The sequence below is a fragment of the Schistocerca piceifrons genome, chromosome 6 (assembly GCF_021461385.2).
Source record: "Schistocerca piceifrons isolate TAMUIC-IGC-003096 chromosome 6, iqSchPice1.1, whole genome shotgun sequence".
Classification (NCBI taxonomy): Eukaryota; Metazoa; Arthropoda; class Insecta; order Orthoptera; family Acrididae; genus Schistocerca; species Schistocerca piceifrons.
In genome coordinates this window covers 29,639,331-29,662,585 of record NC_060143.1, presented here as the reverse complement: position 1 = coordinate 29,662,585, position 23,255 = coordinate 29,639,331, and the positions used below count along the sequence as shown (strand labels likewise).

Below are 23,255 nucleotides of genomic sequence, written 5' to 3'. Positions count from 1 at the left end.
CGATGTAAACAACAGGCACCATCCCACGTTGCACTCCGTTTCGGACAATAACAGTAAGTGTGGTCGAGTCTATGTTCGCGATTTATGATCAGGTGTATGTTTTCTGGTAGACACTGGCGCAGACGTCTCTTTGCTGTCGGTTCGCTTAGCAACCAATAAAGTGCAACCACACAAAATAGTACTTCGTGCAGTGAACTTGTCTACCCTACAGTGTTCGGGTTCCACTTTGTATACAGTGAAACTTTCGCCCGAGTGCAAGCTGGAGTGGACATTTCTAGTGTCAACAACTGAAGAACCTATTCTCAGAATTGATTTCCTCAAGCACTATCAGTTGTCACTAGATTTTGTGCAAAATACTGTGTTTATCCCCCCTCCCTTAACAAGCATATTCCTTTCGCTTCGCCGAGTGACAGTTCGGCTAACACCAAACATATGTGCTGTGCTAAGAAGTGTGTAAACCTATCCTTGGAGCTGCAATCTTGGACAAACAAGTGGCTAGTGGAGTGCGCCAAGTCTTCGAAGTTGCGGATGGAACGTACGGAAATGCTGCTGCATCTCCGCGACATACACCACGAGTTGGCCTCCACACAACAACGCCTTGCGGAACTACAAGCAGACGACTCATCGGCTACAGACAAGGTCAGTCCATGCCAATCTGGTGTTCCCGTGCCCGCGCTGTGTCAGCACCCCCTTTTGTAATGATAGGGTATGCCCGAGTGCTCATGCTCCTTGCATTCCGAATGGACAATTAACTTGCCAAGCTTGTGGCAATGAACTACGGCCATCTGCTGTTCGGCCACACCCACTCGTGCCTACAGCGCTCGTAGCGGCACGGCCCGCTACCAAGAACCAGTGTACCAACCTCGCCCATGTTAACACGTGTGCGGCCTTTACGCAGCCTACGAGCGGGTGGCACACCTGTACTTCCATGCCCTCAGCGCCACAGCTTGACCCGTCCACCACTGCCTGCTCCACTTCACGGACATCTGACTGTCGTGCCGCGCCACATATTGCAGTAGTCACTAATGGCACAGTTCATCGGTTACGTCTAACCGATGGGCAGCCCATATCGCAACACCCACGCCGCCTCAAGCCAGAATTTATGAAAATTGCAAAAGAACAATTGGACGATCTGTTACAAAAGGGAATAATTGAACCTTCTTCCGGTTGCTGGGCTAGTCCTATCCTGTTTGACCAAAAGAAAGACGGTACTTGGCGTATGGTCGGAGACTATAGGCGTTTAAATGCCCGCACCATCATTGACAAATATCCGGTCCCACACATTGAAGACTTCAATCATGCGCTCGCAGGTGCAAAGTACTTCTCTGTTTTGGACTGTAAGCACGCATTTCGTCAGATTCCTATGGCTCTGGAGGATATTGAAAAGACTGCCATAACCACTCCCTTCGGGCTGTTCCAATACAAATTTATGCCGTTTGGGTTGAAAAACGCCCCCCAAACGTGGCAGCGTTTCATCAATCAAACTTTATCCCATCTAGACTTTTGTTTCGTGTACATGGATGATATATTGGTTTTTGCTTCTACTTTGGAACAGAGTGAGGAGCGTGTTCAAGTCGTGACAGATAATTTAGCAGCCGCTGGTATTGAACTTAACAATAAAAAGACTGAATTGTACCAGTCATCTGTCACATTCCTAAGTTACGTTGTGTCATCGGACGGTCTGACACCACCACAGGACAAGATCAAGCCTGTTCTCGAGATGCTACGCCCTCAGACCTATAGGGAATTACGCAGGTTCATCGGAACAGTTAATTATTACCGGAAACATTTGCCAGCCGCTTCTGCGGTGCAGGCTCGTCTCACAGATGCTCTCGCTGGCCCACAAACTTCTGGCACCCGCCAGGTACCATGGACACCAGACATGGACAAGGCATGTAATGAACTCAAACAGCTGTTGGCTTCCGCTGTCACTATTGCTCTCCCACGGGCGGACGCCACAATGTTTATCACTACTGACGCTAGTGACAACGCTATCGGCGCAGTACTGAGTCAGACATACAACGATGTTACGCCCCCCCTGCAGTTTTTCTCAAAAAAGCTAAACAACGCGCAGAAGAAATACTCAGCATTCGACAGAGAATTACTTGCAGTTTACGAGGCCATAAGACACTTCAGAACTGATGTTGAGGGACGAGATTTCTATGTGCTCACTGATCACAAGCCATTGGTTCCTGCCATAAAAAATCCTGCGGCTGATCCGCCCCCACGACGCTTTCGTCACATCAATTACATCTTGCAATTTACAAATGACATTCACTACATCCAAGGAGTGGACAATGTGGTCGCTGATTTTCTCTCGTGTGTTGGTGCTGTCACAACCTTAATTGACTTAACGGACCTACCTCGGTTGCAATCGACAGACCCCGATACCATGCAGTTAATTTCAGACCACAGCTCCTCTCTCCAACCGGTATGCTCTACTTTCCCTGGCATATCTGACTTAGTGTGGTGTGATAAATCAACTGGTACGTTGTGGCCATTCATTCCTAAGCCCCTTCAACACCAGGTCTTTGACAAACTACACACACTAGCACACCCCGGTGTCAAAGCTTCCACCCGTCTGGTAGCTGAACGGTTTGTCTGGAGAGACATGCGCCGTGACTGTCAGTCTTGGGTAAGGGCATGCATGGTGTGTCAACAGAACAAAGTTTCCAGGCAAACTTCTCCACCCCTTGGCTGTTTTGCCCAACCGCCAGGCCGGTTTCACCATGTTCATGTCGACCTTGTAGGCCCTTTGCCCCCCTCCGAGGGTTTCCGTTACTTGTTTACAGCTATTGACAGGATGACTCGGTGGGCTGAGGCTGTGCCTATTCCAAACATTACCTCTGAGACAGTAAGTCGAGCATTCTTAGATTTGAGGATCTCTAGATTTGGCTCACCTGTTTACCTCACCACTGACCAGGGGCGACAATCTGAGTCTTCAGTTTTCTCTGACTTATGTAAAATGTGTGGTATTGTCAAAATTCATACTTCTGCATACCACCCCCAAAGCAATAGGCTTGTCGAGCGATGGCATCGCACCTTAAAGTCTGCCCTGCGTTGCCATGACTCACTATGGACAGAGGCACTGCCCTTCGTGCTTCTTGACCTTCGTGCGACTTTCAAGAAAGACCTCAAGGGTTCCGTAGCCGAGTTTGTGTATGGCCAACCTCTGGTTTTGCCTGGAGAATTAGTCACTCCGACCCCACTTCCACGGCCCTCTGAACTCCCTTCACTTCTCGAGCGGGTGCACTTGCACTGCAGCAAAATTCAGCCGCCACCTCCGGCTGCTCATACGCCTCTGCACGTGTACGTACCGTGCACGCTAGACTCTTGTGAGTATGTGTTTCTCAGAGACGACTCAGTCAAAGACCCGCTTCAGTCACCCTACACAGGTCCTTACAAGGTCGTCAAACGCTCTGAGAATAACATGGATCTCCTCATAAAAGGCTCTGTAACCACGGTCTCACTCAAACGAGTGAAACCAGCTTTCATTGAGCCTCAGCTGAACCTCCCTGATTCTGCCCCTATTTCTCCCACTCCTGCTTCGAGCGGCCATCCATCTTCCCACACCATGCATTCGGGTATTGATTCTCCACAGCGTGCTTCTCTGCCGAGCACTGCTCCTTCTTCGCGTTCATCTAATTCGAGTGGCCAATCATTTCGGGGCTTCACTCCTCACAGCCCTCGCAGTCGAACTACCAACCACTCGGATTCTACCATTGTGTTACCATCTTCGTGTGACACCTCTTTGTCACGCCGTTCAATCCACACTGGCTCCTCGTTGCCTTCCGTCATGCTCCCTCGTCTGTCAGCTGATCGCCCGAGGTTGTCTCCTGCGCAGTCCAGTGCACCTGCCACCCCCCTCTTAGCAGATGCTTCCCCCTGCCATGGCTTTCCCACACCTCCCTGCCTCCCTACCATTGCTCATACAGGTGCCATCCAAGAATTCACAACACATGTGCACCCTGATGACATACATAAATTATCTGTTGTCATAGATGGCAATACGGTGTGTGTGGTACTCGCGTGTGACAATATTGAGGGAGGAAGTGCAGAATCTCGTGTGGTGCGCCGCTTTAAATTGAGCAGAAGTGCTGCGTGTGGCAATTTGCGTGCCTTTGTTAGGCCTTCTGGCAAGGTGATTCTCTGCCTGCCGGCTGACGAAGTGCTACACCTTCACTCCAGGACGGGACGTCGTCTTCAGCCGCCGGCGTCGCTTGCTGACTTCACCGTCGACGTACCGGGTTTCACCTCCCGGTCTCCTACCAGTCGACCGCTTCTGCCCGACGCAGAAGAACTGTGCGTTACCTTCCTAACTTCTCACCCCCCCCCCCCCCATTCACAGGGATGTACTCCATACTGTGCGGAGTGGGGGGGGGGGGCTATGTGGTGTAGAGCACCATAAATATCGATATTTGTTCTGTGCATAAGTGTGCTATCTTTGAGGAGAGGGCTTTGGAGGCAGGATGTTGGACGCTAACGGCAGTTAGCCTCCGGACTTGTATCTGTGTAGAAGCTAAGTGTGAATAAATCTGTATCTCAAAGTTCACTAAGCATTAACCAGTGTTCCTTTACTAGCACAATGTCACAATTTAATTCTTCCAATCAGTATTCTGTTTCTTTTATTTTTAAGTAACTGTATATTAATATATTAATATGCAAGAAAAACCCACTTTTTGCATTGTTGTTTGGCTGGTTGGACACACGAAATTCTTAACTATTGGCATCTGGCTGCCCCAATGCCTTACACTGCACTTCCCTTGTGTGACTCACCATAAAAATGTTGAGGTTCCTTCCTACTGCATGCCAGACAAGGTTTTTTTCTCCTGGCATTGCTGATAGTGGAGATGTTGGTGTTGTCTCAGCTGTGCTATGTGAAGATCATTTTAAGAGGATTTTGCTTTTGGGTGCTAAATTCCTATTGTTGATATTGTCATTTATATATTTTGCAAGCAGTATTTTCCCTAGGCTATTAAGGTGTAACCCATGCGATGTGTGGAATATGCAGCTAATGTTGCTGTGATAGTAATTTCCTTTTTTAGTCACAACTTGTATCAGCATAGGATATTCTGCATGAAAACTTTTGTGTGTCAGCTGCCCTAAGCACTTTTTAAATTCCAGTTTTGCTTTGCAAGCTGCTTTTTTGTTTACAACACTTGTCCCACAGCAAAGTAATACGTAATCTTCTGAGGATAAACTTATTACATCTGTGGAAAATGTGTGTTTACAGGCTTCGGACATAGATGTGCCAGGCTTTATGAAGTCACTTGCATATACTGTGGGCTGTTCATGGAGAAGACGAGTAAGTCCACAAGTATGACTGTCTGCCATAACACTTACTTTATTCCTATGTTTCAATCACTTTTGTATTTTTCATCAACAACACATACATTTTTTGGAGCAGTACTTTCATTGTTTTTGCCATTTTCAACAAAGTTTAGCACATCAAATCTATAGAAGACATTGTCTTCACCAAAGCAGAACACTAACCTAATGTACTACAAGATGCAGCTTTGGATATTCAACTTAGGAACACGTGTTTAGAACAAACTTCAAGTTCAAATGTACATGTGGTCTAAAGATATTGCATCATGTGGGCCTTTGGAAATTGGTTCACGTCTGGTGAGGTAAGGTCATCCACTGCCTCCAGACATTAAACATCCAACTTCCTACAATGACAACTCCAGTGGGCAGATCATAAATACAACAATGGGGTGCTTTTGGCTTTAATACATCAACTGAAGCCCTTGATTACAAATTTCTAGTATCAGGGTACAGCTATCTGACTTTCCCCAAACTGAGAAGACAAAAAAGAAAACTCTGTTTATATTTGTTCCCAAGGACTGCATGCAGCTATTTGACAATGTCAGGTCTGCTTTTCACACCACTGAGATGTTACCACGAGATTATGTTTCAACAAAACCAGCTGTTGATATTTTTATCAACAGAAAAATAGACACAGAAAATAAAAAATGAACTGCTTCAAAATGAGATGGGTGCAGTACAGAAAGGCAGAGTGAGAGGCCTTCTTTTTCAGAGATACATTAGATAAAGACACACAATTCTGTAAGGTAAACCCTGCATGGCTGCATAGGATAGGAGGCATACCCAGGTGACTTGCTCAGCTTCATGATGGACTTATTCTTCTGAGAAGAGCTAAGTTGGAAGACCTATTGCTGTTGCTGAAGTTCATTCTCCCAGTTCAATATTCATTCTACACAAGTTTCAAACCACAACAGAATGAACCAGGAAGCTGTCTTCTGTCTCTTGTGGTCGTCCTGGCCATCCACATGGTTGTGGCTGCAGGCAACCCACCTGGTTCCTTCAGAACTGGAACCATTGTCAACAAAGAGTGAGAGTGATGCTGTGAATTAGGATAACTTGACAAGATAATCATTTACAGTGTCAAAAGTGATCAGCTCATGTATGTGCTGCCAGTTGTAGATCATCACACTTGGACCTATTGTTATATTTATGTGAGCTCTGTACAAGTTTTAGGTATAGGTAATAGGAAAGTGTCTTTTGTATAGGGAAGAAACCTAATGACCAGCAGAGAAAATGGTGGATCATTTAAGTAACACAGTTTGAAAGGAAGAATCATCGAGTGCCATCAAGTTGAGAGGGAAGGAGTACACCTGCACATATAAAGATGGAAAAGGCCCTTGTACCACACTCAGGCAACAGCAGATGGTTAATGGATGATGATGATGATGAAGTCTTTTAATGGCAATAGTTTACAAAATTGGGATCAATAGTTGGCAGTGAGTTCTTGTGATACAGAAACTAATGCATGATGTCTATCATAACTTTCTTCAGCAGTTACTGAAATACACCTTTACCTGGCAATTATTCCATGGTTTTTCCATTGTATGAAGAGTAGGGAGGAAGATACTCAGTAGAACAAATAACAATCAAGCTAGGGCAGAAGCACCTCTGTCATTACTGGTGACCACTAACACTTAACCTGATTGTCCATGGAGCTATGTTTTTGCACATAGCAACAACTTGTGTGATTTTGAGTCCCAGGTAGTAAAATTTGAATATTTTTCAACTATTCAGCCAGGTGTCATCATCCAGAAAGTGCCATAGTGCCATCTTCAGGAGATTCTGGCAAGTCAGATGTGAAATCTCAATCTCCGAATGACAGCAAGAGTTGTAGTGGCAGTGTGGGGGCATATGTTATCGTGAAGGAGGGGTGCCTCTAGACAGAAGTCCTCTGTGACGGCTTTGTACTGTTGGCTTTAGCTCATTCTCCAACATGGCGATGTACCAGGCACTGTTCACCTCTTTGCTGACAGTGTTCCAAAATCGACCCACACATATCCCATAAGAGGGTGGAAAGGACCTTTCCAGCAGAGGTCTGAGATTTGAGTTCTTCTTGGCCAGAGAAGATAAATGTCACCATTCTGGCGAGTGTCCTTTGCTTTCTGGTTCACAGTGGTGCACTCAGGTTTCATCTCCTGTGACAATAAATGTCAGAAAGTCATGTGCATAAGTGTTATATCACACCAGAAATGATGTGGGAGCCTGAACACCCATCATCTTGTATTCACCAATAAGCATCCAGGCACCCATTGTGCACACAATAAATGGTACTTGAAAACTTCACTAATAATGGCAAGAGCGGGTCCGACAATGATATTCAGTTCCCTGGCTAGAGGTTCTATAGAAATACACTGGTTCTCATGAATCATGGTTTCAGAACATCCAACAACAGCCATGCTGTAACTGATGTACATCCACTTTGCGTTCTTCTCTCATGAATGCAGCTATCTCCATAACTTTACAACATCCACCCCTCAACATTGAAAATCATATTACTGCTTGCTCTTCTTCTATGTGCACACAGCTAGGGACATGGCCATTTTGTTTCTACTGCCTTTCCTATTCAGCTTGTCATGGCATCTGTTGGTATATGCTGTAACTTTCTCAAAGCATGCATTTTCACTTCCTGGGAGTTTCAAATGCCTGACATTTTAATTACATTTAATAATGATGGTTTCCTGTTACTTTCTGAATTGCCCTCATAGTTGTTGTTTTGTGTATAGGTTGCTAATGGCGAGCTCTTTCTTAATAAGCTTATGTTTGGCTGAAGTTTTAAGGATCTTAGGGCAATCTATGGCTTGACCAAGGATAGTCAGTGAGGTCTATTATTCTGTTTAAATAACGTGTACTAAGGTGGCCAAGTACTGTAGTAGAGGATAAACATTAGACCTGTGGATAGTGTGCAGTTCTTGTATTTTTCCCTAGATTATGTCTTATAGTGGACAAAAATATTTCACTGAGTAAGGGAGTAACTGGAAAATCTCTAGAAAGACAGACCTATTGACTGTATTTTCAAATGTTTTTCAGCTGACACTAAACCCAAGGAGAATATTATAAGTTATTATGCTTGATAAGTCACATAATCACTATATTGACAGTAGTTTATCTTAAGCACTCAGACTAAATTCAGTAGAATGTTCATCACCAATGTGATGCAAAGCACCAAACTTCTACATATCAGCTTCATAAACTCATATGGATCTACTTATCCGTTAATACAGTTGGCCAGTCCTACAATATTTGAACTACACCAAGTCATATGGTATCTGTCACAGTACTTAAAAATTTTAAATACTAATTCCTCTCATTGTAATTTAAAATTATGGATTTAGTTTGTGTTCATCATATGAAGCATTATAATAACTTTGAAGCACTTAATAACTATGGAGCAAATACAGTGTCCCTAAACAGTGCCTGCTAAAAAGCTCAGATGACAAAGCTAAAACATTGGAGAATCGACTCGCATGAAGGGCTTGAATTCTATAGCTCTGGCACAGCTGTTGTTTAATGTCAATATCTCGGCCAACAGTTCACATAATATGTAGTCTGAAGACCCCTAGCGCTAATCAATTAAAATTGTTCTAAAGCCATCATGATTCAGATTAATCCAACAAGTAATTGATATCTCTTGTTACCAGATTTTTTTTATCCACAAAATAATACACTGGCTATCATTTTACTGAGAGTCCTACAATCATTTAGGACTTTGGGCTATTACATGCATATATGAATAAAACAACAAAGCAGCTGTATTCAAACACACACATGACAATTAAGTCGCAGCTGTACCCATACACAAAATAGTGGGAAACAGCTGTGATATTTTATGTGTATAAATCTCTGAAAATAATCTTTCAAGTGAAATGATATACATAATGTAATGTAATTTTGTAATGGATAGCAAATTATGAATAAACAGGCAAATCTTCTAAATAAATAAAACAACATGAGAAAATAGTTTCACAAACAATATGATATTATAGCAATTAAAACATCAAGCAGTTACCGTATTTTCCATCTCTTCTGCTTCAATAGTCCAAAATGAACCTGATTTGTAAGACTCCCATGCTTCATCCCATTGGTTTGTCAATTCCCAAACAACCTCTATTGCTGCTAATTCCTGCAAATTAAGAAGATACACTCCGGAACTGTAAAAACACAAAAATGTTGCCTCCATATGTTTTCCTTACACATAAATAAGTTGTGTGTGTGTTTGTATGTGTGTGTGTGCACCCGCGCATGTGTGTGTTTTCCATTTTCTAAGACTGAATACTATACATAACTTGATATAACTTGCCTTTTCCAGTGTTGCCAGTTCTGGTGTGTCCAATAGCGAAATTTTAAACATTCCCAGGTCAGTTTTTAATTGTGTTTCAGTTGCGCGAAGATTTTCTAAACCTTCTCTTATGGTACGGAGTAAAGCAAGAGCATCTAAATAAAGAAACAATGGTAGGGTAAAGCATAAAGTGTAGCAAGCTATAAACTATGAAATCAAGAAAATTTCAATAATAAATTTCTGTAAATCAGTTTCAAATGCCAGGCAAAAGAAAATTCCAAAATATATATAATTATTTATTATTTTTTAGTTATTACCTTTTGCGTTACAAGCTGATGTAAATGGTCCAGTTGTCAAAAAAGTATCAAGAAGTTGAGTTGCATTTTTCTGGAAAGTCTGTGCAGTATCCAGAAGATTAGAACGAAATCTCTCCTGAAAATACAATTAAACATTACAAAGTTACATTTCAATAAAGTATTTTTTCTTTCTTTTATATTATCAACAAGACTGCAACAGATTCTCAGTAAAAAATTAAGTCTTGATCTCAGAAAGACTCATATTATGCAATTTCAACTTAATTAAATTTACTTGGTAATATCACAAGTAGTAATTAATGGACATATGCCAATGAAATAATGTGTATAAAATTCCTCTTGTAAGCTGGGTAACAGTTAAATTGGAGTAAATGCATATATAAACTGGCCAAGAAGCTCAAGTAAGCATGTTTTGAGTTCAGAAGTATCCCTTGTCATTTTGACCTACAGGCATGGGGATAAGATGTTTGAAATCAAACAATGGAAAATTCAGGACGGAATAATGACAACATTATCAAGGGGATAGATTGCTGCTCGCCATACAGTGGAGATGTTGAGTTACAGACAGGCACAACAAAAAGATCTAAAAGGCCTTCTTCTGAACTAGACAACACACACACACACACACACACACACACACACACACACACACACACACACAACTCATACATACGACCACTTCTCTGGCTGGCGAGGACAGACTGCGAGCATGATGGAAGAAGCAATCTGGGTGATGGGAGTAAATAGGAGGATGGGTCAGGGATGGGGAGGGATAGCAGGGTAGGAGTGGGATATGGCAAAGTGATGTTTTTGGGAGCATCGAGGGAGGAGGTGGGGAGAGGGTAAGGCAGCTAGGTGCAGTCTGGAGGTTACACGAAGGGTGGGGTGGGGCAACGAAAATGCAAAATGAGAGGAGTAAAATGACTGTGGGTGTGTTGGAGGAACAGAAGGCTATGTAGTGCTGAATTGAGAACAGGGAAGGGGGTAGGTGAGGGAAGAACAGTGACTAAAAAAGGCTGAGGCCAAAGGGTTACGGGAACATAAGATATACTGCACGGAGGGTTCCCTCCTGCGCAGTTTAGAAAAGCTGGTGTTGGCAGGAAGAATTCCGATAGCACAAGCTGTGAAGCGGTCACTGAAATGAAGAATGCTGTATTGGGCAGCATGCTCAGCATTTGGGGGGTCCACCTGTTTCTTGGACAAAGCTTTTCAATGGCCATTCATGTGGACAGGCAGCTTATTGGTTGTCATGTCCACATAGAACGCAGCACAGTGGTTACAGCTTAGCTTGTATATAACATGACAAGTTTCACAGGTAGCCCTGCCTTTGATGGGATAAGTGATGCTTATGATCAGATGGGAGTAGCTGGTGGTGGGAGAATGAATGGGACAAATCTTATATCTATTACAGGGATATGAGCCATGAGGCATTTGGGAGTAGAGGTTGAGTCGGGATGGACAAGGATACTGCGCAAGTTCGGGGGATAGTGGAATACCACTGTGAGAGGGATGGGCAGGACAGTGGGTTTGCCATTCCTCATTTCAAGGCATGATGAGAGGTAATCTGTTGCTCACAGTTCGGCCTCAACAGCCAGAGACAGTGGTCATGTGTGTATGAGTTGCATTTGTGTAAATGTATGTATGTGTATGTTGTCTAATTCAGAAGGCCTTTATATTGAAAGCTTATTTGTTTAGAAGTCTTTTTGTTGTGCCTGTCTGTAACTCAACATCTCTGCTTTAGGATAAGACGTTTGTTTAGACAAAGCAGATTTAATTCATGGTTAATTTATTCTGTACTGAAAGCTACTTCACTCTTGTGGTTAGAGCTCTTTTTTCCTCTACATTTACAATCAGTTGATATGTCACTATTTTAAACTAAAGTTCCTTAATCATCAGATTTGGTGCAGAATAAAATGATGATCTATTGTGCAAAATGACACCATCTCCCAATAGTCACAGTGGCACTTACGGTATACGAAATTACCATGAGGCATGTCCAGTGCTATTTGTGTACTTGCTTTTGAAGGCCATTCATCCAAGATTATACATGAACTCACACTTTAATATTACAGATCTACAAAACAATGTTTGGATTGGTGACTGCTTTACTTATGGTGCACATGTACAATCATGTCTCTAGGAATATATGGGCAGAGTTCTCCCACTTTCAGATTAACAGATAAATCATGTTAATGACAGAAAAAAATACATAACTTAGTTAAATTAAAACACAACAGTGTTTCTATTAAACCTGTGGATCTTGTTCCTTTTCCAAAATATCACCTCCTTTCAAGTATCAAAAGTATGACATATCAAAATTTAACATTGCTTTCAGCTGTGAGTGAGATTTTTGGTATTTATTTGGTATTCATATAAGACAACTTATTGCAGTTGTTAAGTACCTTATTTCTCTCCACTAAATCTGTAGCTTCACCATACAACAGCTCACAATACTGCTCCCATGCACTTGGTAGAAATTTAATACCATTGTTCATTTCTAAAGGGATATCAGCTTCATGGCGTTCTGTGGGGAAAAAAGTGCATTCATCAGTTTATGGATGCAGAATATTCCTTCATGCTTCTCTTCATATGTATAGGACAATCTACACATTAGAAAAACAGAATACACGCTATAATTTCCCAAACAATAACAAGGTAGTGTGCTACTAAAATAGCACTTGATCAATTTAGTAAAAAAATTAAAAAAATGTTATGCACATATTTGAAAATAAAAAAGAATTATTACTGTTGGCAGAAAACAACTGATGTAATGGGAAAACTAAGCAGCAACCACAAATTAATTCTCAGTGTAAATAATAACTTGTAATAATCATCTTTCACTTTTATTCATGTTTCATTAATAGCAACAAAGCAAACTGTAGCTGTGTTTTTACACAGATTAATAAAATAAATTAAGAATCAATGCTAAAATTTTCTATACACAAAAAAATGCAGGACTCAATCCAAGATATGATTTCAATGAGCAGCAAAAGCAGTCTGACACCTTACAAAGACATTATCAAATACTTGTCAAATTTCAGTATATGGTGTCTGTTTGCATACATTCCCCCAACATGTAAATCACATGGATTAGATCAGTGTAATTAACAGACCAGTCAACTATCCTAATATAAAAAAAAGGAATGAAACTTTGTACATAACAATATATTTTCCAGCCACATAATCAACTGATGAGTAGTACATCATAACTGGGGGTCAGGTCAAGGTCTGCTTCATGCTCAGGCAAACCCAAAGAGTAGGAAGTGGCAGAATGGGTACTATTTCAGCAATAGCAGTGTGCATATATTGTCAGAAGTGCAGGTCATGTGTGCTATATGAGCAAACTATGGAAAGACATAGCTGACAGCAGCCTGTAGCTGACAGCAATATAGCATCACAAACAAACAGAACTTCAGTTACGAGCAGCATTCAGTGACTGAGTGGTTACAGCAAACAGCAGTCACTGGTAACAGTCAACAACAATATTGACACACATACAACACTCAGCATACATGAGATGGAGAAGACCGCAAAATGCAAGTGTGGAAAGCTGGTGAAATTGTTCTTCTATTGATCATTTAACCACTACTGATACAATGAAACTGTAAGCCAGTGAAGGTGGTTCCGATTCATGTTGCTAGAAATTGTGGGTGTCCGAAATTAGCTGGGGTGATACGAGCAAAAGAATCTACTTGATGGTAGTCACACAGTCTTTGTCAATGTTGTGGAATAAAATGGGAGACCTAGATCAACATTCTGAAAGCACTAATAATGCTATGAATAGCTATATCAAAAGACAAATAGTATTATTATAGGGCATTATTGATAGACTTTCAGATGTGAAGACTAGATTCCAAAATGCTGTCAAAGCAGTAGAATGTAATTTTGGAGGCCACATTGAGGCACATAAGATTACAAGGAAGTGACATGAGGAAAACACACACTTCACTCTGCAGGTCAATAACATAAGATGGCAAACTGGAATGATAAATCAAGGGCGGAATAGAAAAAGTATAACTTTTGAAACACAGTAAATGTCATTTCGCACGGAAATGTCATGTATGGGTGTCACATGTATAAAATCTTTTTCAGCTGGAGGGAGGTACTTTGTAGTTGACTTCTTTGCTGCACTTAAGGAGAGAATTTTATAATGAACTTGATTGATGTAGCAAGAATTATATTTATCTCAAGTAATTTGGAAGGAACAGTAAAGGCATAAGTGTATCAGTACTTATGTTTCTTTATAGATTCGGCAATTTTCAAAGTTACCGTATGTTGCTGTCAGAATGCTGGGGTCAAGTAAACCAGCAAAGGCTGTGAACTGAATTTTTGAATGGGTTAGTCAATAACAAGGGGAAAAGGCAGTATGTGGGAATTCTGTCACTTAAAACTGGATGGTTTGACCCCTATATTAATTTGAGAAAGTTAAGTAAGATAACGTGCACAGTGACATCTGTTTTTAAGTTTCTAAGAAAAGAAAGAAAAAAAGAAGGGAAAAGAAATTGATTTCACAATGAATCTTTCATTCTGTATCAGTCATTTCACCATTGTGAAACTTCCTGAAAGATTATGTGCTGGACTGAGACTTGCAGCAAATTCTCTCACTGATTGACAGTTTGAGACACAACACATAGCTTTAATTCTGCTGGTCTATGTTAAGGAAAGTTCAAAATTCAACTCATATAATATCAGCTGTTGGAAATAATTATTTACTGCTATGTTAACAACTTGATTGTCATGTTCCTACATTCAAGTAGGTCATTTAATAGACAACATTTGACTCACATTACAAAAATTTGATGGCATATAATCACACTTACCCAGGATTTGAAATCTTGTGTTAATAACAGGAAATTCTTTCTCTTTGCTTTGTACTTCTTCAGTAAGACGTGCATGCAGCCTCATTGCATTATCAAGCTCATCTAAGTCTTGTGGTTCATGCATTAATCTGTATGGAGAGGGCATTGAAATGATTTAATATCACTAATGACAATATATTAAATAAAAATTGAAGACCAGGATAATAACATAAGCATATAATTTATTTATGATACTTTTAAAGTATGGCTCATGTAGAAAATAGGTCTTTACATCTGCTGAATAGGTGTTACATAAAGGACATTTTCATCTTAGACTGTTATCCTCATTTATTTTCTGCCTCAGGATATTATAAAGTGATATGCTGTAAAAACAGAGGTACAAATCATTCAATTTTTTTGAAATGAAGAACAGATCTTCATAAAGAATCCCAGAATATATACCGGTATGCCTAAATACACGTACCAGTATTTTAAGATACTGTAAGAAAATCAGTGTGATTTGTACCTCCATTTCTGTAGTATACCATTCAACAAAGGACTGTGGTGAAAACTGCAACAGTAGTGGAAAATAAATCAAAGATTGTCTAAAATTTTGTGAGGCTGTGGAAACTGACAGTATGAAATTAACCAAGATAAGAGCTGATTAAGTATTAATAAATAAAAGTGCATGAAACAGCTGAGAACATAATTCAGGACAGCAGCTTAATAATTACTGACCCATACCATCTTGGCATCAGATACTCAAAAGCAGGCATCCCTCACTTATTCAACCAACAGTTTTATTGTAAACAGTGAAACAGATGTAGCAGTTAAGTTTCATTACCTGTAAGTACTGTAGAAATGTGTACTAAGTGATGTTACAGTCAAATATTCAAGTATAGCTCACATTTAGATCTCTGAAAGTAGCTTTGATGTCTCAGAAACAGAAATACATTTATCATAAACAGCAAACACAGTATACCTGTACCCATAACTGTTGATTACTGCTACATGCTGAAAGCTACAGTAAATCAGAGAGAACTTGATGAGCATTCGCTGGAGTGTTGTTGGCTTAAGGGAAGATGCTTTAAAGATGAACACTGCACTCTGTTAAATCTAGAAATGTGTTTTATTTATGCATTGAAAGTGAAGGAAACTCATGTGCAGTTGGACTGCTTATAAACAAGAATTTTATGAACCATGTTTCAGTATTAGAAGATATAAAATAGCTCGATTAGTCTCAAACTTGTCACAGGAGTATAAAGTGCAAATGCTACAACTTCTTGCACTAACATCAAGTTACCTACAAGAGACAAGAAAGTCTTTTGTGAAAGCCTTCAGGTAAGCCATGTAAACAAAAACATACCCACTTCAGACTAGTATTAAGTTAATTCTAATGTCAAAGTGAGCACTTGCCAAGAGCAAGACACATAGGTAGGAACTATGAATCTGATGAAAGAATGCTCTTCAAGAATACATTCTTCAAGGAACACTGAAATCAAAATGGACATAAACAAGCTCCAGTTACAGCAATAAAAGCCAGCCACACTTTCCAGAATTTTCGCTCTGCAGTAGAGTGTGTGGAGATAAGAAATTTCTGGGAGGTTAGAACTGTGTGTTGGACCGTACTCAAACTGGAGATCTTAGCAAGTGCTCTACTGACTAAGTTTCAAGGTATACTGTGTTCTATCAGTGTACTCCACATGTATATTTACATCCACAGTCTTCAAACTTCTTTGAAGTGCATTGCAGAGGGTACTTCCTCTTGTACCACTTACTTTGTTTCCCTCCCCTCCTATTTGCATACAGTTAGCAAGAAGACCGACTACTTAAACACCTATGTGTGCACTATAATTAGTCTATCTAACCTTGTCTCTTGTATTCCTACAGGAGCAATAATCAGAATGTTTGGTTGAGTTCCTAAGTTTCTCAGTTAACACAGGCCCTTCAAACTTAATAAGTTTTTGAACTGAACAAATTTAAATTTCTGAATATTTAAAGCAAGTTGCCAATCTGTACATAGAATTTTCAAATTCTATAAATATGGTGACTGAATATTTGAGTAGATTTCCTCTCACAAATAAACATTTGTCTAATCTCACTTCCATCATACCCCAAACAGCTGACACCATCTTACTGCTCTGTGCGCCCTCCAAAAGAATATCAAATCCTGCCACACTACCCACACCTAAATGTCCCCTCCCCCCACTTTCCTCTCATTTACATCCATAACAATCAGCTCCTTATCTACACTGCATCTATACATTATAAACACAACTCAAATTACTTAATCCACAGCTGGTCACCAACTTTTACCATCGACACAACATCAATATTGTGACACCAACACTATAAAGGTCATCACAGGTCATTATCAAATCAGAATCACCTGTTTTGATAGTCCATTTGTGTTTATCATCTTTTAACCCTTTTAATGACTCTGTAGGGCTGACGAACAGTCACTTTGCAACTACAAAACATAGAATAAAGTTCAAATACACAATATCGGAGTAAAAGGTGTGCAGCTGATACATATCTGAGATGAAGTCCACATAATCAATAACATTCTCAGTAACGAAATATAAATAATGAAATGAAACAGGAGTCTATTATAGGTAGATGAATAATGTGGATACTAACTTTCTCGAATAATCCTCTATATACTTGTAGAAATCTAAAATCATATCATTTGTTGTACGGCACAACAATTCTGTCAGTTTCTTCTGCCATTCCACACAGTGCATAATGATAGATTTCTTTACTGCAGCTGCATTAACTTCAGAGAAGTAAACAAATGAAATTGTATCTTCCATTTGTACATTGTTAGCAATTTCTGTGTATCTGAAATCATAAGTTTTAATTAGAAGTACTCAAAACCTATGGAAATCGGCTACTAATGCATTTTAATAGTTTTAAGAAGATTAGGGCCTGTATACAAACTGAACTGTTATGTCAAAACTGTATAGAGATGGTGCTTATTACATATGAGAAAACTGTTCCATGGATTGTAATTGCAATATCTCACTATGACATGGTATGAATCAGTTTTACAATTCTAGAGCAATTTTTCAATGAAAAATATGAAAATATGCTGACCATTTACATGACTGTCTAATTTTTTTCACACTGATGTCCACTTACCTTTTCACTTAAAATGAGTAATTCACTGATGAAATATAAATTATGTTTGCTTCTCAGCAGCAGAGGTTATGAACAGCTCTCTGGGGTATAGGAACAATCGTTCAGCGTTTTCTGCTGGTTAATACCTTTATTATTCTGGGTTTTACTGATAACAATTTAGTGCACATCCCAGATAGATGTAGCAAAGCTATTTTGTGCTATGGTGAATGAAAAAACTGAAGTATGTGGTGATAACAATGGTGGTGATGGTGGTGGTGATGATGCAGAGCAATCACTTGCACCATGTTTTGCTGCAGCTGTGGGATGACTTGACACTATTAGAAACTACACTGAAGCTCCAAAGAAACTGGTACACTCAAATACAGAAAATGTAAACAGGCAGAGTAAAGTGCTGCAGTCGGCAATGCCTTATAGACAACAAACATCTGAACCAGTTACAAGTATACCATGAATATCAGGAATCCGGTAAAACATCAAATCTCTGACATCGCTGCGGCCAGAAAAAAATCCTGCAAGAACAGGACCAACGAAGACTGAAGAAGAAAATCATTCAACATGATAGAAATGCAACCCTTCCACAAATTGCTGCAGATTTCAATGCTGAGCCATCAGCAAGTGTCACCGTGCAACCCATTCAACAATGGGCTTTCGGAGCTGACAGCCCACTCGTGCATCCTTGATGACTGCACAACACAACACAAAGCTTTATGCCTCGCCTGGGTCTGTCAACACTGATGCTGGCCTGTTGATGACTGGTAACGTGTTACCTGGTCGGACGAGTCCCATTTCAAATTGTTTCGAGCAGATGGACGAGTACAGGAATGGAGACAACCTCATGGATCCATGGACACTGCATGTCAACAGGGGACTGTTCAAACTGGTGGAGGCTCTGTAACGGTGTGGGAATGTGCAGTTGCAGTGATTTGGAACCCCTGATACGTCTTTATATGACTCTGAAAGGTGACACATATGTAAGCATTCTGTCTGATCACCCACATCCATTCATGTCCATTGTGCATTCTGACATACTTGCGCAATTCCAGCAGGACGATGCAACATCCCTCATGTCCAAAACTGCTACAGAGTGGCTCCAGCAACACTCTTCTACGTTTAAACACTTCCACTGGCCACCAAACTCTCCAGGCATGAACATTATTAAGCATATCTGGCACGCCTTGCAATGTGCTGTTCAGAAGAAATCTCCACCCCCTCATGCTCTTACGGATTTATGGGCAGCCCTGCAGGATTCATGGTGTCAATTTCCTCCATCACTACTTCAAACATCAGTCAAGTCCATGTCACACTATGTTCCAGCATTTCTGCATGCTCGTGGGGGCCCTACAAGATATTAGACTGGTGTACCAGTTTCTTTGGCTCTTCAGTGTGGCTATTTAATTTCTTTCCAGCATATATAAACTGGAGCAACAGCTCCTGAAAGTGCAATTTACTGGGAGGAAAAAACAAACAACTCTTTGTTGCTGCAAAAGAATGTATAAATTCTGTTAAAAGTTTAATGGTAATGTGTGTATTAGGGTTGGTAAAGGGTAAATTAAATATCTGTTAGGTTGAATTCTAGTTTATAGCCCATAAGTCTGTGGTTTAAGAATGTTTATCTTGCCTAAAAATGTTACAGTCCGAGTTATGAGTTACTTCTTTGGTGTGCTTGTGTTGTGCCCCCATCTAAAGTAAACCCTCATTTAAGTAAAAAAGCCTTAGGTCTTCAACACTTGTTAAAAAGGCAGCTGCTTCTGGACTACAGAAAAGCTGAAGTAGAGCTGCCAGCCACTCAAATTAAAAACCAGATATTGTAAAACCATCTTTTTGAATGTTGAAATAGTTTCTTCATTGGGGGAGGGGGACACAGAGACAGAACGCAGAGAAAAGTTAAACTGGTGGAGGAAAGAAAATATTGCTTTCAGTGCTGACCAGGAGAAGGAAAGAAGTTGACAGACAATGATAGTGAATATTTAAATTATACAGCAATAATGGCTAACTGTGATGGCAATTACAGAAAGTTGATTATAATTAATACCCATTAGAAATGACAAATTGCTGAGGGTAATGACAACAAATGGTTGAAAATTTGAGAAAAATAAATAAAAAGAAAAGTAACATTGAAAAGGGAATTAAATACACCCAGAAAGTAAAGAGAATTTGCAGTACACCAACACAAAAGGACAGTCGGTGATACACTTGGAGGGGGGCGGATTCAGAAAGGGGGGGGGGGGGGGGGGGAAGAGTTCAGAGTTGATAAATGTTAGTTGCCATTTCTGTAATTCAAAAATATTAATGCTGGGAAGCAGTAATCAAGATGTGAGTGATACATAACATATTCCTATTACTGCATGTATGTTCCAGCAATACTTACCAACAAGTGACTTGAATCTGCTTGTTTGCCTACCTGACATTCTTCCTTTTGGAATGAGAGCTTCATGGTAGTCATATCATTATCGACCAAGCCATGTGGAGATCTGTGCAAATGAGGAAATTTGAGGAAATTGATCTTGAGGGAAATGCTGAGAGAAATCTAGACCGTCTTCATGTTCCCTGTTGTATAGGAGATCAGTCATTTCAAGCTGAAGATGAGAGTGAATTCGGTACTGGAAGCTTTTTCATTTTCCCATTCAGTTGCACTACAAATCTTGATTTATTTTGCAACATGACATGTGCTCCATTTGCAGTCACATAAACTAATAAATTCTATGAAAATATCTCTAAAAACAAAGATGATGTGACTTACCACACGAAAGCGCTGGCAGGTCGATAGATACACACACAAACACATACATACACACAAAATTCAAGCTTTCGCAACCAACGGTTGCTTCGTCAGGAAAGAGGGAAGGAGAGGGAAAGATGAAAGGATGTGGGTTTTAAGGGAGAGGGTAAGGAGTCATTCCAATCCTGGGAGCGGAAAGACTTACCTTAGGGGGAAAAAAGGACAGGTATACACTCGCATACACACACATATCCATCCGCACATATACAGACACAAGCAGACAAATATCCATCCGCACATACACAGACACAAGCAGACATTTCCCTGCTTGTGTCTGTGTATGTGTGGATGGATATGTGTGTGTGTGCGAGTGTATACCTGTCCTTTTTCCCCCTAAGGTAAGTCTTTCCGCTACCGGGATTGGAATGACACCTTACCCTCTCCCTTAAAAACCACATCCTTTCATCTTTCCCTCTCCTTCCCTCTTTCCTGACGAAGCAACCGTTGGTTGCGAAAGCTTGAATTTTGTGTGTATGTATGTGTTTGTGTGTGTATCTATCGACCTGCCAGCACTTTCGTATGGTAAGTCACATCATCTTTGTTTTTAGATATATTTTTCCCGCGTGGACTGTTTCCCTCTATTATATTCATATCATAAATTCTATGAAAAGGTATATTTCCTACACTTCCTTCAACACTCCTAACAATTTCACATCCAGATGTGTGCCTGTGATATCTACTCTTTCATAGAGCACTAAGAATGTGCAATAAACTCTTTACATAGATTTTGCAAGCTACCTCTGAATGTTGTCTGCCACAACCATTGTGTGATCAGGTTGCTACGTTTGATAGTGGCGCCAAACAAAACTGTTCTCCCTGAAGTAGTGTAAATATTCAGCTGCAACTACCAAGCATTCTTCTATTAAATCATCATTTGTGAAAAAGTGCAAGGATTTTGCAACTAGTAGTGCAATTTTGTGTCCCATCTGAACAGTACACACACACATTTGATTTTTCTTCCTCTTCTTCCACCCCTTCAGAAAGCTTCCTTTTAAGGTTTTAAAACCTCTTGTCATATACAGGACTTTCACATTTTCTGTTTCTGTATACTTTTGTGTGGTAAGATGTGTATATCTTTGCAGATTTAAGTTTCTGTATGTATTCTGTGTCTTATGATACACTAACCATTTTGTGAACTCATCTTTTTATGTTAACTGATAATATTTCTCACACTGTTAATCAAGATGCAAAGATATTGTCAGTGTTACACTATTCTGACTCACCACTACTGCTATTAGATTGCACCACTGTCACAAAGGACCCTCGCCTATTCCACAGTTGGCGCTTATCCCGTGTTGTCATGACCACATGGTGCCTATGCATGTCCCTCACTCTCCACTGCACCGCAACTTCTCTGCTTGTCAATAAGAGCCTGAACAGGTGCAAGTACTCACTCTCAAAATCAATGAGTTGTTAAGCCATGATGGAGACTTAAGCCGTGATGCAGAGCAATAGATAAATTCGGAGATCAGTTGACAGGTCACTTGCAAATCATTTTCATGTTTTTTATGCAATTTTAGTAGCAGTAATGGTACTAGTTTTATTCACCTGTTTATCATTTTACAAGAATACTGGACATCTCATGGTATTGCTATTTAAGAACAAAAGTCTTATTAATACATAGAGGAGTACACATAGTTACATGTCTCATTTGACTTGGATGGGACAGGTAAGTCAATCCATGGTAGGAACTATCCTGGTATTTGCCTGAAATAATTTAGGGAAACCACAGAGTGAGTAGATGTGGATTAGGGTCTCCATCATCCTGAATACAAGGCAATTTCATTTAAAATAGCGCAACCTCAATTTGTTTATTCCTAGTGTACAATAATGTTTTGTTTAAACATCCTTGTTAATAATTATTTCATAATGTAAAAGGGTAGGGCTGTAGTGTTAATTCATTCCACAAAACCACCATTCACTGCACACACTATCAGCTGACATCAGGACCATGATGAAGATTTTTGTATACCACACCATACTGCTGGTAACAGGGCTGAAGCATGTTAATACCAACATTGAGCATATAGTACTTTGTTAAAGAAGCAACTAAATAGAAAAAATTAGTGATGATTAAATTTTTAAGACATGAATTCGATTTCTGCTATAAATATGGCAGTTAGTGGCAATGTCCATGTGCACAAGATGTTTTCTTGATGGTTTCTCATGCCTACAAAACAGGCAGATGTTTAATCAATTACTCATTTTGGGTCTTTATAATACTAATATCATATGTTTGTTATTGAAAGTCTGGATTGTTGTGTCACCAGGTGCATGGGGTATTTCCAAATACGGCTTTAAATTTTAAAAAGGCTTATGTATTTTAGGTTCTGGAGCACTAAAACTGCCAAAAGCTGCTAAGAACAATATACTGCACTAAAATAAAATTCTTGAAAAGCTGCAACATTTGGATGAGAGACATTCCTTGATGTACTGGACCTTTCAGTGGGCTAACTCAGTTGAAAACCTGTGAGCTTTATATTAGTTCAATTCAAGGGGAAAAACAATGAAATCATAAATTACTTTGCTTCTAGAATGTCTAATGTCCTAACTACTTAAAGTGTGAGTTTGAATCTGGGTTACATTCCCCCAAACCACCTTCCAATTCTTTAATAGGT

At 40.1% G+C, this 23,255-nt stretch overlaps 1 protein-coding gene across 1 annotated transcript in view; it reads right to left on the bottom strand.

The window, feature by feature from the left end:
• LOC124802831 (dynein axonemal heavy chain 2) overlaps positions 1-23,255 on the bottom strand; it is a 1,031,222-nt gene that overhangs the window by 720,143 nt on the left and 287,824 nt on the right. The window contains 6 exon segments of the mRNA XM_047263843.1: positions 9,335-9,448; positions 9,626-9,759; positions 9,922-10,036; positions 12,321-12,442; positions 14,739-14,866; positions 17,358-17,558. Of these exon segments, the coding sequence (XP_047119799.1) occupies positions 9,335-9,448; positions 9,626-9,759; positions 9,922-10,036; positions 12,321-12,442; positions 14,739-14,866; positions 17,358-17,558 (814 nt within the window).